The sequence below is a fragment of the Podarcis raffonei genome, chromosome 8 (assembly GCF_027172205.1).
Source record: "Podarcis raffonei isolate rPodRaf1 chromosome 8, rPodRaf1.pri, whole genome shotgun sequence".
In the NCBI taxonomy this organism is placed as follows: domain Eukaryota; kingdom Metazoa; phylum Chordata; class Lepidosauria; order Squamata; family Lacertidae; genus Podarcis; species Podarcis raffonei.
In genome coordinates, this window is record NC_070609.1 from 63079377 (window position 1) to 63093806 (window position 14430).

The window sequence follows — 14430 nt, forward strand, 5'->3', positions numbered from 1 at the left end:
AATACATTTCCACGCATGCGTTGCAGGACTGCACCACTCCCTAAGCTAACATGGCGAAAGCTTGCGGCAAAGGGGTGAGCATGCGCATTGGGAATGATCAAGCCTGGCCGTTTTTATTGAGGCGGGAAAGACCCTTTTGCGCATGCGGCTTAAAGAAAACGAATAAAACAGATTTGCCAGCTTAAATAATGAAGTACTGTATTCGGTGCTAAGGTAGCATTGTCCTCAAAGTAGCCAATTAATCATTTCCTTAAACCTTTTCTTATCGGTCGCGGATCGATGTTGACCAATAAAAATAATCTATTCCTTTAAGGGAGGACAGAGGCGGGTCCTAACGCTTGACAAGCACTTCTGTCGACTAATCAGAGCTCCGCTCCTTTCGGGGCCGAGACCCGGAAGCTAGGCTCTGTGGTTCGAGCCCCGCCTGCGGCGCGATGGCACCCAAAGCGTTCAAAATCCGTAGCCTCGGCAGCGATCGGAAATTCGGAGTGGCGGGAAGAAGCCTGAAGGAGTTGCTCTCCAAGGCCTGCGCCTTCCTGCAGGTGCAGTTGAGGTGGTTGGGTATGCAGCGGGCTTTAGGACCGCCGCGGAAATCAAGTGCAAGCAGCGGCCCCTGCTGGAGCCGCTGAGGAACTGCAGGTGCTCTAGTTGCTTGTTAATAGAATCACAGAACTGGAGTTGGAAGGGAACCCCAGGGGCATATAGAACTCCCTAATCCAGGAAAGCGGGGTAGTGTTCCCCAAACTTGAGTCTCCACGGTTTTTGGACTACAACTCCCATCATCCCTAGCTAGCAGGACCTGTGGTCAGGGATGATGGGAATTGTAGTCCAAAAAAGCCGGGGACCCAAGTTTGGGAAACACTGGTTTAGAGCAAGCAAACTGATTTAGGGTGGCATCTGAACAAAACCCCAGTGCTCTGGCTAGGATGAGGCCACCTCCATGTGGAAGCTAAGCAGGTTGGGGACTGAGGACTGGATGGGAGTCCACATACACACCACCTTGGGTTCTATGGCGGAAGAAAGGTGGGACATAAATGTAAGAAAAGAATAAAAGTTGGTCTGGGGAGAGGCTGGCGGGGGAATCTTCCTGTGTCTTGTGACGGCTGCCCTGACTCCATGTGCCTTGTGTCACCTTCCCAACAGCTCCCTTACACTGACTGCCAGCTGTGCTTATATGAGGACGGCACAGAGGTGACGGAAGGGTATTTTCAGCATATTCCAGATCATTCGGAACTCATCTTGCTACCCCCAGGAGAGAGCTGGCATGGCTGTGAGTAGGACAGGGAGTTTTGTTCTATTCCTCCGCCTGAAAACATCCACCGTCCTCATGCATTTTGAGTGTATGCACATAACCCAGCCAACAAATATCACATAGCGTTGTATGAAATTAATAAATTATGAAATAATATTGTTAACTGGGAAATTTCCGTTGTTGGTGAGCATGCACATTTTAAGGGTCACATCAAACACGCTGACTTTTGTACAAAGCAGAAATTTTCTCTTTCTTCCCTTCCTTTCATGAATTACTGTAATTGGTCGCACCACAAATATAACCATGTTGACTCAGATAAATCCAGGTTTGATGCATTCAGATTAGTCAGATATTGCAAATGCTTTAAATGCTTGAGAGCTTTTTGAAAATGTTAAGCGTTTCATTATTGCTGTTAATACTGATTAAAAATTAATACTAATTACTGATTATTTTCACTACCATTAATAATAATGTAAAATATTATCTTGATTAAAGCAGGAACGAGCAACCCCGAATAATTTTGCACACACCCTCCCCCCACTCTAACAACCTTGCAGATGTGAGCGAGATCCAGCGGTTTCTTGACGCCTTTTCTAGCCGAATGGATGATGTTATTCGCGCAGCTCAGGGGCTGCTCTCTGACGAGGAAGCCCCCAAGAGACGGAAGCTGCTGGCTGACCTCATTCAGACTCTCAGTGAAAATATTTCAGGGGAAAGCAGAGAGGAAGATGGGAGATGGTTCGAAGGTGAGCTCTGCCTCGGTGCCGACACGCCCCTTAAGGAGGGTTGTATTTTTCTTCTTATTCTTTGCTAAACATTACACTTTTCATATAATCACAGAGTTGGGAGGCACCCCCAAGGGTCATCTAGCTCAACCCCCTGCGATGCAAGAATCACAGCTAAAGAATCCCTGACAGATGGCCACCCAACCTCTCTTTAAAAACCTCCAAGGAAGGAGAGTCTACTACCTTGCAAGGGAGTCGATGTTTCATTTTGGGTGCGTCCAAAGCCCCTTGGAAGAGGAAGCCCAACACAAAGCATTGATTCCTGCACACCTCTCAATCTCAGCTCATGCAGAGATAGTGACATGATCTTGAGCCAAAGGCCAGAAAAACTCAGGCCTGAAATACATAATCTGGGACTCTAACCACTACACCACACTGCCTGTACAGGAGTAAGATCAAATAGGGGTTCTTCGCCCCACACCTTGGGTATTAAAAAGGCTTCAGAACTGCTTTCAGAAGAAGGGCCTGTTTTATAGATGCGGGTAGAAGGTTAATGGGGTTTCCCCCCTCTCTCCTAGGGGTTGACTCTCGCTTTAAGACGAAGTCCAGTTACATGCGCTACAGCTGTGAGAGCAGGATCCGAGGTTACATGAAAGAGGTAATGCGTGTTTGATGCAGCCCATAGTTCACCTTTTAGATGCATCAGTTATCACAGGGAGGGCCATATGGAAGCAGCTAGTAAAAGTTTTAAAGGTCATATTTAAACAGTATTATAATGATTATAAATGGGAAGTAGCTGGGGAGTTACACAGCAGGGGACCCTACTGGACACAGGACTGTCCGATTACACACACAAATATTTAAAATCACAAGTCTGAGGTGGTCTTATATGGCACAAAAAACATTTTTTGAAGACTTTGGGGGCAGAGGGGCTAGCTACCCATCTTACATTTTCATCTACATTTTTCTTTTAGTTAGTGGATTCCACTCAGCTTAGTTGTACTCAGAGCAGCCTCAGTGTAGTGAATGAGCATGACTAAACTGGACCCATTCATTTCAATGGGTCACCTCTGAGTAAAACTTAGTTGAATACCACCCAATGCATTTGTGAACCACCTTGAAGATCCATTCAGCCAAAACATAGGGTAGGAATCCTCAAATACATGAATACGCCACAGCTTTGTTTGTTTGTTTTGTTTTAAATAAAGGTCGGCAACTATGCTTCCGCACTCCACCCGGCTGTCCAAGCTAAATTCAAAGAGATTGCGGAAGAGATGCTGTTGAAATTAAAGTCAGAGAGGTACAATGGCTGTTATTTTGACAGGAGAGAAGACAAGAAGGTCTGTCTTTGCACACCAGAAGGCTGGTTCTCTTGTCAAGTAAGTTTCAAACTAGTTTCTGGTGCTGCAAAACTCTGTGTCCGTACCCGGTTGTCTTAAAAAAAAAAAAAAAAGAGTTCTAACAGATACAGGGCAGGGATGGGGAACACATTCCAGGCAGAGGGCCACACTCCCTCCTAAGTTACCTTCGGGGGCCCGTATACTAGTAGGCCAGACTTTCCCCTTCCCCCTCCATCCAGGCAAGCAAGAGGCCTTATCACAGTTCAAGGACACAGTTCAGCCAGACAAAAACACCCAAGGAAGGTGCAGAGCAGGACTCGAGGGGTGTTGCCTAGGCAGAAATCAGGGGGCCAGATGGAGAGGCTTGGAGGGCCACATGTTCTCCACTCCAATATAGAGTTCCAAACCAACCAAGAAAAACACTGGCCACCTTGATAAATTAACAGGAAGGATTCGAGGCCTACGAGACCACAGATTCACTGAAGACTGGAGTAAATCTGTAGACTATTCGAAAAGTATATGCGATGAACAAATAACGTTTGTAGGTTTGCAAGAGGCTCTGTGAAAAAAAAAATATTAGAAATATTGTAAAAAAAGGGAATAAGAGGGAGGAGGTTTTTAATAAAAGGCAATATTAAATTAAGAAATGCGGAAGGAGGATTAAAACGGAGGATTTGCAGAAGAGCTGAGGGAAGTCCAAAAAAATGTATTTGTGAAAAACTTTGTTATGTGTTTTTATATTTTTGTATTGTAAAATGAATAAAAATATTTTTTTTTAAAAAAAGAAAAACACTGGCCACCAACAGCTAGGGGTTCTGACCTCTGGGCCAGCTGCCTAGACTTCTGATGAGCTCAGCAGATTCACCCGCATGTTCAAGCCATACCCCTTAAGGACCCCTTTTCACAGGTTCTGGTGGGCTTCAGACCCCCATGTCTGGGGGAAATGAGGTCCTAGTTCTTTGGAGTCCAAGGCAGGGACGGGCAAGGATGGTGTTTCAAAAGCAGCAACTGAAACAGTTCAGAAGAGTGGGAAGGGAATCCACGGCGGGCAAGAGGTGAACCTCCGATGGCAGCAGCGTGAGTGGGACAGAGATGGAGACAGAGCAGGCACTACCCCTGGCAGGATTCTCTTCAGCCTCTGATTGAAACCTGGCCTCCGAGCTTCCCTTTGTAGGGCTGGGCAGAGCTGGATAGGCCCTTGCAGTGTCCCAACTGGCTTAGTTCTCAGTTGCATTCCTTAGAGCAAAGGTTTAAAACTTTTTGAGTCCACGTCTCCCTTGACCACTGACATTCTTTCTGGGGCAACCCTGTGGGGGCTCAGAAGCCCAGTTATGTCTCCCCTTGCCTGCAGAGCTGGCAGCCTCTCACCCTTTTTCAAACACCCTCCCTTGTGGAACGTCCCCTCGGCCTCCTTTCCTCTCCCCTCTTCTTGGGAGTCCTCCGGGCAGCAGCTGCCACTGTGCCTGGTCTCCTAGCTGTCCCCTCAAAGAGAGGTACCTCCTCACACTGCCCTGGGACTTGTCTGTCCATTCCCAACAGCAAGGGCTGGTGGATTGGCTGGGTGGGCTCCCTCACCTGCTTGCTTGCTTGCTCCAAGGCCCCAGAGGCACCATTCACCTGTGGAACTTGTAGCCAGGGCTGCTGCAACAAGCAGCTGTGCAAGCCTTTGGGAGGCAAAGATGTGAGAGGGAATCAGGAGGGAGGGAAGAGGGTCAGAAGCCAGTGTTACCTGTGGCACCCCTGAGCATCATTCAAGGCACCCCAGGGTGCCACAAAACAGTGATTGAAAACCACTGCCTTAGGGTTTAGGACTCGGGAGACCAGGGTTCAGATTCCTCCACTCGGCCTCAAAGCTTGCTGAGAGTCGCTGTCTCTCAGCCTAACCTGCTTCACAAGGGCACAGGAGGGAGCTGTGATCCTCATTCCATGACACCCTGTCCCCTTGCAGAGATTTATTTAAACTTGTTTATTTTTATGTAAATTTATGTATTCCCTTTTCCCCATGAACTCTCAGCTTCGGTTTTTATTTGGTTTGATGCTTTTATTATGTTTTTAGATATGCTGTAAGCTGCCCAGAGTGGCTAGGGAAACCCAGCCAGATGGGCAGGATATAAATAACAACATTACTGTATTATTATTTCATGCTGTCGTCTTTCCGCAGGGCCCTTTTGATGCAGAAAACTGCCCTAGCCAACACTCCATCAATCCGTATGGGAACAAAGAGAGCAGAGTCCTCTTTAGCACCTGGAACCTCGACCACGTGTAGGTACAAGTGCAATATCTGAACGGGCATTTACTGCCGTTTTGGAAAGACAAAAGGCACTGGAAGGCAGACTGATTTCTTCCAATTTTGGGGTTGGACAACCTATTCCAGCTCAGGGGCTGTGTTGCTAAGCCTTCTGGGGGCCACGTTACAATGCTGGGTGGGGCAATGGATGTTACTTTAAAACGAACTTGAAAAGCAACAGCCCTGAGCCCTGAGATTCAGGACTCAGAATTCTGCTATTTCCCCTGGGTTTGCACAGAACGTGCACTGCCTTGGGTCCCCAGGAAACATTTGCTTGTTTCCAAATTCTGAAAAAGGCTCTAAACATTAACATCCACAGGGCTTGCTTTCTGTTTCAGAATTGAGAAGAAGCGGACGGTCCTCCCGACGTTAGCAGAAGCTGTAAAGGGCCGAGACGGCAGGGAAGTGAACTGGGAATACTTCTATCAGCTGCTGTTTACCGTCCATAATCTGAAACTGGTGCACATTGCCTGCCACAAGAAAGCCTACCACAACCTCAGCTGTGACAAGAGCAAGATCTACCGAAAACGGAAAGGGGTCCACAAGATCCGGAAGTGACCCCCCCCATTTGCCAAGGGACTGACTTCTAAGTTGTGGGCTGATGTACCTTTTTCCTGAGCACTTGGGTGGGTGGTCTGGCCAATGAGCCTTTATTTTGTGGAGTCCCAATGCCTTCTGGCCCTTGACCTCAGTTGCACGTGGCTGTCTCCATCAGGAGGAAGGGCACACGTTTTTGAACTCCCGAATGCTGGCAACTCCATTTATTTCCCTGATGTGGGTGCCTATTGGCCAGGGCCCATGCGGTCGCCCAAGTCAAACAATGGATTCTTCTCCACATCCTATCCTATGGGGATTTTGCAATGTTTAAATGGAAGGCTCATTGTTTACCTATATGAGTACTCGTGTGGCGGAAGTTCCACCATGCAAAGCATGGAGAAGCCCTAAATCAAGTAGTAGAAACAGAAAATGGCTTCACTGCCTTATGTTTTCTGTGCCATTTTCAGCCTGGCTTATCCTGCAGTACTGCAGAACGGAACATGAAAAATAAGAAACCAATCACATATGCTGGTATCCTTCATTTCAAGCCCAGAGCCTGTAAAGCCCTGATTTTATTTCTGTAGCATATCTAGCTCTCCTGTCTAGTAGAGTCCTAAGCACGTCTGTTCAGAAACAAGTCCTATACATTGAGGACAACTGTATGCTCCCCCCATACCAACTCCCCCTTCTCACCAAGCCCTGTTACCTCTTCAGCTTCCAACACCTTCTCCTCCCAGTCTTCTCCCTCATTGTTTTCCCACCAATGCCCTGTCTCTGAGCCTTCTTCCCTTTGGGGATTCCCCAGCTGGTTCTTCCTACCATTCCTCTGCATCCAACAAGTCCATGACACCAGGACCCAAGGAGTGTATCACATGCAAAATGTTGGTTGCTAGCCATGGAAATAGAAAGGAGGACAGGGATTAATGCAGTGAGCACTGTGATGTCACACAGACAACTATGGTTCTCTAAGCAGTGTGGGATAATGCTTAGAGCGACCGGGGTCAAAATCCCCACTTGGCCCCACTGGCTGACCTTGGGCCAGTCGCTGCCTCTCAGGCTAACCTACCTCACAAAGCTGTTGTGGAGATTAAATAAGGAGAGGGGGGGGGGAACCATGTACACCACCTCAAGCTCTTTGGAGAAGAATGTGGGCTATAAACACAGTAAATAAAATACCTCCCAATTACTTTCGGGGGGGGCGTGCAGGAAACAGAGGTGGTTTCCTTTCAATTTGACTCTCTAAATCAGGGGAGGATACCCTAAAGCCCTCCAAATGTTGAGACTCCAGCTCCCAATTTAGCTTGTTTGTACAACCAATTGTCAAGTATGCTTTGAGTCCAGGAACATCTGGAGGGATGCAGGTTAGCCTAACTTACTATAAAGAGCTAGACAGATTAGTGGAGGAAAGGATTATCAGCTGTAATTAGCTAAGGCGACTAAGAGGAGCTAAACTGTGAGAATGCCTGGTTTCCAGATGCCCATTTGGAGGCACCTAACTTGCTGCTGTAAGACGTTTGAATAGAGCAGCCTTCCCCAGCCTGTTGCCCTCTAACTGTTGGACTACAACTCCCATCATCCCTGATCCCTTGCTGGGTGGTTACTGGGAATTTATAGAGCTCACAACATCTGGAAGGCTGGATTAGATGACACATCTATTATCTACCAGGGCTCTTCTACTATTTCTCAAAATCCTCTGCAACAGTCTAGGCTTCTGTGGCAGATCAACTGGGGTAGAAGCTTCCTTGAGGTAGAAAATTTGGTAACACCCCCCTCGCTGCCCTGCTTAGCCCTGTGGCTCCTCAATTTCTGCACCGCTCCTCCATGCTGTGTTTTCCTCATGTGCAATAAAAATTAAATAAAATCCTGCCAACACAAATAACACTGTCATTTGGGAACTATCCGACAGTCTTCCGTTCATTAGGAGCAACAAAATCCAGAGAGCAGATTTCTCTTCTCTGGCATCAGCCGCTTTGCAACATGAACTAACACAACTTAAGGGCTCTATAAATCGTTTTTAATTAGTTCTCTACTAAGCTTCTGCCGTTCCAGGCCACTGCCTCGCAACCTGGGTGATCAGCAGTGCAAGAAATACTGTAGGCAAAGTGGATCATTACTTCTTTGGAAAAGGAGGCTGGAGGGGATAGTCATTCATACTGGGGCTAGCATCTCTCACTGTGCCCGAGAGATCCTGCAAACCCTCCTCCCAAGCTTGCTGGTGCGACCCCTGAGGTCTAAGCGCCTGCAGGAAGTTGCCAAGTGACCCCACAACTCCTACCTTCCAAGCTTGCATTCTCACAGGAATCAAGATACTGACTTGTTTCCCACACACATGCTGCTTCTGGGAACTGTTTGCTCTTCTCCCTTTCTGGGAGTCAGGAGTTGTTCGTAACAAGTGCTGTCAAACTTTCTGCTGACTTTCTGCCTTTGCCTCACACGCAGTCTGTGACGTTGCCTCCAACATCTGAACTGGGAGGGTTAACTTTTTCAAAAAAGAAGATGCACTTCTCTAGAAGATGCAACAACGGTGGTGAGATGCACATTTGCGTCAGGGAAAAAGAAATGGCAGCTACTGAAGGTGACCGGGTCAGTGCTCGGTGCTCAAGCGACTTCTTCCTTTTCATCGTCATCATCGTCCTTGGCTATGAAGTGTCCCTTTCTCAGCTCTCGCCGGCTGGCAGACACCCGGGAGAGAGGATGGGCTGGGAGGTCCTAGGAAAGGAACAAGCCAAGAGCAGTCTTAATGCATGGGCCAAGGTTGCTTCAGACAGACCACTTGGGGCCCTGTGTGACTCCAGCTCCCATCAGCCTCAGCCAGCATGGGATCATGGGAACTGTAGTCCAACAGCATCAGGAAGGTACCATGTTATTCCTAGAATGCATGAACATCCAGGACAACTGATTAGACACGTAAAGTTTCTGGAAATTGTGAAGCTGTGGAAAAGAACTGTTCCCCCTCCATTCTCTCCCTCCTGAGGAAAAACCATAAAAAAATTTTTTGGGGGGGAATTGGAAAAAAAAATGCAATATTTTTAGCACCCTTAATGGATCAAAAGTCACTTTGTTACTTTAGGAACATAAAATGTATTAAAATGTATAAATTGGTTTGCCATTAAATTATCATGTTTGATATACTAAAAATGCTATTTATTCAGCCAATGATTACAAACTGAATTTACTTTTTAATTTCCTAAGAAAAATAAAAGTTAGAAATGGAGCTACAAGCTGCTGAACTGCAAGGAAACTCTTTGGCATCTCTTTCATTCTGCTGGTTTATGAGGACCAGGCAAATAAAAACAAAAACTTGATAAATCAACAGCATTTATTGTAAAACAAGAAAATAATTATCTATTCTTAGTTGTATTCAGCTATGTCATACTCATGAGTAGATCCAATGAAATTAATTAACCTAAGATAACCATTCAATGGAACTACTTCGAGTAGGACTAGCATTGAACACCACTTTATGTCTCCCTCAGCCCTTCAGTGTCAAGCAGACATAGAGCAACCATTTCCATAAAAAAGGGAGCAGTCAAGTGAATGACAGGTGGGCAACTTAAAATTTAGCTCATGAGGCTAGATCCTAATAAGGAGCCAAAAAGCTCCCTCACCCAAATGTATTAGTTGTCTCAGAAGTCTTACAAAGACATATCTTTTGGGCACCCTTGAAATTATTAGCTGTGATGACTATGTGATTGTTTTTAAATGTTTTTATTTTTTTTAAATTGTTTTTCTTTCTCTGGTTTCTTATGGGCAGAACATACGTTTAATAAAATAATAATAAATAATAATACAAGAGCTTCCTAAATGAGTGGGATTTGGGTTGCAGCCATAACCCCAAGCTTCCTTCTGCTGACCCCCTTCTCCTACCTGCATAAACGCCACACTGCCAAAGAATCGGTCTACTGGCAGTGGCTGGTTGCTGTCCTCATTCAAGAAGATGCTGTTGTCCAACTTGAAGCCTTGACTCAGCACCTCTGGCTCCATCTCAGAGTCATCCGACAACCGAGCTCCACAGCTCTCCTCTTCCTCTTCTTCTTCCTCATTCTCTTCCTCCACATTCTGGACACGGGGCTGGAAGAGGGCTTTGCCATCCGTACCTGGCGCTGATGGCTTCGCACAGAGGCCATCCTCTTCAGCCTCCAGCATCTCTTCAGCTATCTGAGGAACCTCCTTCCCTTCGCTTTGCAGCATCATCTTGAGGTGTGGAAACTTCACGCCTGAGGCGGCTTTATCGGCTGTCTCTTTTGGGAAGAGAAGGTGGCTGGTGCTCGCACAGAAATTGGCTCCTTGTATCTCCCGTTTGGCCAGGCTTTTCTTTTCACATTTTAGCTTCTTTGAAGGGCGTCTGTCAGTTGCTTTGCGTGAAGGACCCTGTTTGAACAACAACAACAACAAAAAAGCCATAGAGACTCAAACCTCCACATCAAATTGATGATAAACAGAAAAACAAGTTTCAGTTAGCCCAGAACAGAGATAGGAAACTATTACTGAACTCTCAGGCTCAAATCTCACCCAACTCAGCAATGACCCAATTCTGACCCCGGCCCTCTCAGCCTCATAGGGTTGTTGAGAGGATGAAAGGAGAATTCCATATGCCCCTCAGAGCAATTTGGAAGGAATGATGGGATATCAATGACAAAATAATTTTTTTCTTACTAACCATCATTTCTACACCAAGCTCTTACAAGGAAATCTAAGAATCTGCAAAGCAAATATAACAGATCTATCTATCCAAGTTAAGCCCATATGAAAATCCTGAAATCCTATTAGAATGGAGTGGTGGACAGAAAGAGACAGTGACACAATAATTGGACTTGGATGCCATAAGGCCTGGGTTCAAATCCCCCTTCAGCCACTGACACTAGTCTGGCTGATCTTGAGCCATTTTCTCTTGGTCAAGCCTACCTCACACGGGTGTTGTGAGAACCCTTCATTGGGGGAGGGGTCACCCATGTGATCACCTTGAGATATTTAGGGAAACGATGCAATAAGAACACATGAAACAAAACCTGTTTATTACTAACCCGGTGACCAATTCACACAAACACGAGACAATTATTTGCATAAATTAGCATACGCACAACGGGCAACCCTCTATGGTGAAGCATCCCTAACGGCCACCGCCAACCTGCAAATATTTAAATGTATCAATATATATTAGCATATGCAAATCAGGATGGAGCAGAACCTCCACCTTCGACTCACACTCCCGGCCCGCATGGAGAAGAAGGTCTGTCCGCAACCAGGTCAGGTCCGCCAGGCACCATCACCAACTTCCGGCGGCACGCAGAGCTACTTCCGCAGCCTCCCCGCAGGGAAAACAGCCAACCAAGATCAATATTCGGGCTCCTTCAGAAGTCACGGCCGCCATTTTATTCTGTGCGCTACGTCACCCCGCCCCCCCGGAAAGCGAGATCATCGCCATCTTTGTTTAGGGCAGCGTTGCTCAGAGACAAAAATCAAGCGTCTCCAGTCTCTCCTGTGTTTCACCCCAGTCAGAACTTATAAAGCTGACGTCTTACCCTCGCCGTCCGTCTTCTAGGAGTTTTAACGACGAGATCAGGACTTAGGAGGTCACACTGAGGAAAGAACGGACATCTTTCTCGAGGGCAACCGGGATGTCTGGTGACGATACACGAAACACAGAGCCACAAAAATTATAGAGAGATACGATCTTAATCTCACGTTTCAAAAAGACCCCTTTCCTAGACCGCTAGTGAGAAATCCTATGTTTTAGGCTAGGTCCCACATATAAAACAAGCGCTCATAAATGTACGAGGCAAACACATACATAAGTATATAAACCACGTGTCTGAAATAGTACAGGAGAACAATCCTGGAGTCATTTTGACTCTCCCAAACCATTTTGACTCTCGCAGTGACCTCAAATATTTCTCTGCAAGGAGGAAGGAAATGGGAAAGCCTCTCCACTGTCTTTTGCTTACCTGTCTTAAGGGCATATGTCTGTATGAATAGGGTGAGCCTGTGACCTGGATTCAGGAACTAAAGTATTTACCATCACAAAAGAATGGGCTGCCCAGGTAATGCAATCAGTCACTATTATCAGGTATTCTGGCAGAGAGGATTTCTGCTGTAGACTGCCCCTTCTGTGATGTATGTATGATATATTGGGGGGTGGCCTCTAAGCTTACAGGGTGGCAATTTCAAAGAGTCTATACAAGGGCTTGTACGCCATTGTTCTGGTAATCCTCCTCTCTCCTGGGTGTGTAGTAAGTGAGGACCCTGTTGCAACAGTTTTAATAAAGATCAGGCTTACTAGCTGCCTTGCTTCTCAGTATTCTCTGGTTGGCCTCTGTTATTTTCTCCTTCCGATAGGGAACCTACCTAAGGACTCTATACGGGCTCTTGGATAACCAATAAGGGAAAAGGAGCAGTTTTTTTCCTGATAACAGGTGGGATGAAGCAGCAGGTGCCCTCTCCTTCCAGAACAAAAAAATAATCGCAGAGCATCGGCTGGCATGCAGAAGGTCCTAGGTTATCCCCAAAGGCATCTTCAGTTAGGGCTGGGAGAGAACCCTTCCTGAAACCCTGGAGAACTGCTGCCGTCCAGTGTAGGCAATACTGAGCTAGACAGGGCAATGATCTGACTCAGTATAAGAAGTCACAAATGCCTGGTTCTTCCCTGTACTTGTTTAGCACTTCCGTTTCCATGTTTTCTCAGCAATGGATATTTGTTGCTATTCTGCTATTTGCTGTCCACCCAGTTGGCGTACTGCCTCTCCCTCTTTTTTTGCAGGGGACCATATTCTGGAATTAAAATGATCCAATTGTTCTGCATGAACAACTGCTCCCTGGTTACATAGGTTAAATATCTCGTGTAACTAAGGAGAGCACATGGAAAGGAGAAAAGGCTCCTGTGTCTTCAGCTTGGAAGAGGGAATATTGGCAGGTGAACCTTCTAATGTCACAGTGCTGTAGGGAGGTAGCTGCATCTGCGGAAATTCTTCCTCCATCTTTTAAACACACAATTGCCTTTGCTGGCCTCATTTGCAACTTGCTACTCTCCACAGTGGGTGGCACTGTGGGTTAAACCACAGAGCCTAGGACTTGCTGATCAGAAGGTCTGCGTTTCGAATCCCCGCAACAGGTGAGCTCCCGTTTTTCAGTCCCTGCTCCTGCCAACCTAGCAGTTCGAAAGCATGTCAAAGTGCAAGTAGATAAATAGGTGCTGCTCCGGCAAGAAGGTAAATGGTGTTTCCGTGCATTGCTCTGGTTTGTCAGAAGCGGCTTAGTCATGCTGGCCACATGACCCGGAAGCTGTACGCCAGCTCCCTTGGCCAATAAAGAGAGATGAGCACCGCAACTCCAGAGTCGGTCACGACTGGACCTAATGGACAGGGGTCCCTTTACCTTTACCCTCCACAGTTAATACCAAGCCTAAGAAGAAAGGAAAAACAAATGAACACATAAAGCTGCTTTTTTAAAAACAACAACAACAAAAAAACCTGAGTTAGGCCATTGGCTCAGCAAACCCAGTTTTGTTCACTCTGACTGGCAGACAGAGTTCAAGGACAGACAGACAGTCTAGTTAGGCAAAAACATTCAAGTAGGCCAGTTTGGAGATATCAATATTGTGCAGGTTAAAGAGACTGGATGCATAAAAACTCACCCCTTTTGGAAATAAACATTGTCCAGACCCATAAAAATATTTAAACTTTTACACGCAGAACTTTCTTGAAAAACCGCAAGCATCAAGTAAAGGTAAAGGTAAAGGTAAAGGGACCCCTGACCATTAGGTCCAGTCGTGGCCGACTCTGGGGTTGGGGCGCTCATCTCGCTTTATTGGCTGAGGGAGCCGGCGTACAGCTTCCGGGTCATGTGGCCAGCATGACTAAGCTGCTTCTGGCGAACCAGAGCAGTGCACGGAAATGCCGTTTACCTTCCCGCCGGAGCGGTACCTATTTATCTACTTGCACTTTGACGTGCTTTCAAACTGCTAGGTTGGCAGGAGCAGGGACCAAGCAACGGGAGCTCACCCCGTCACGGTGATTCAAACCGCCGACCTTCGGATCGGCAAGTTCTAGGCTCTGTGGTTTAACCCACAGCGGCACCCGCGGCACCACCGCGCTGTCCAGCACAGGCTCAGCATAATAGAATGGGTAATATTTTTTATATTTTTATATATGTTGGAAGCTGCCAAAAGTGGCTGGGGCAATCCAGTCAGATGGGCAGTGTACAAATAATAAAATTGTTGTTGTTGTTAAATATGAAATAATCCAAACAGACCTATAAGAAAAGGTCTCTCTCTTTTTAGCATCCATTTTGCCT

General features: G+C 46.5%; 2 protein-coding genes across 3 annotated transcripts; one reads left to right on the forward strand and one right to left on the reverse strand.

The window, feature by feature from the left end:
• The first annotated feature begins 159 nt into the window (after window positions 1–159).
• On the forward strand, window positions 160–6667 carry DFFB (DNA fragmentation factor subunit beta). The gene is made up of 7 exons (XM_053400395.1): window positions 160–542; window positions 1144–1270; window positions 1810–1998; window positions 2556–2635; window positions 3186–3356; window positions 5479–5579; window positions 5943–6667. The coding sequence occupies exons 1-7, from the start codon at window positions 435–437 to the stop codon at window positions 6160–6162; spliced, it is 996 nt and encodes a 331-aa protein (XP_053256370.1). The 5' UTR covers window positions 160–434; the 3' UTR covers window positions 6163–6667.
• A 1466-nt stretch (window positions 6668–8133) lies between these two features.
• On the reverse strand, window positions 8134–11529 carry C8H1orf174 (chromosome 8 C1orf174 homolog). Of its 2 annotated transcripts, none has more exons than XM_053400397.1 (3): window positions 11347–11529; window positions 10009–10512; window positions 8134–8850 (listed from the first exon to the last, which is right to left on the reverse strand). In XM_053400397.1, the coding sequence occupies exons 1-3, from the start codon at window positions 11359–11361 to the stop codon at window positions 8740–8742; spliced, it is 630 nt and encodes a 209-aa protein (XP_053256372.1). In that variant the 5' UTR covers window positions 11362–11529; the 3' UTR covers window positions 8134–8739. The 2 variants fall into 2 exon arrangements, with proteins under 2 accessions (XP_053256372.1, XP_053256371.1); XM_053400396.1 differs by lacking the exon at window positions 11347–11529 and adding an exon at window positions 11223–11338.
• Between the last annotated feature and the right edge of the window lie 2901 nt (window positions 11530–14430).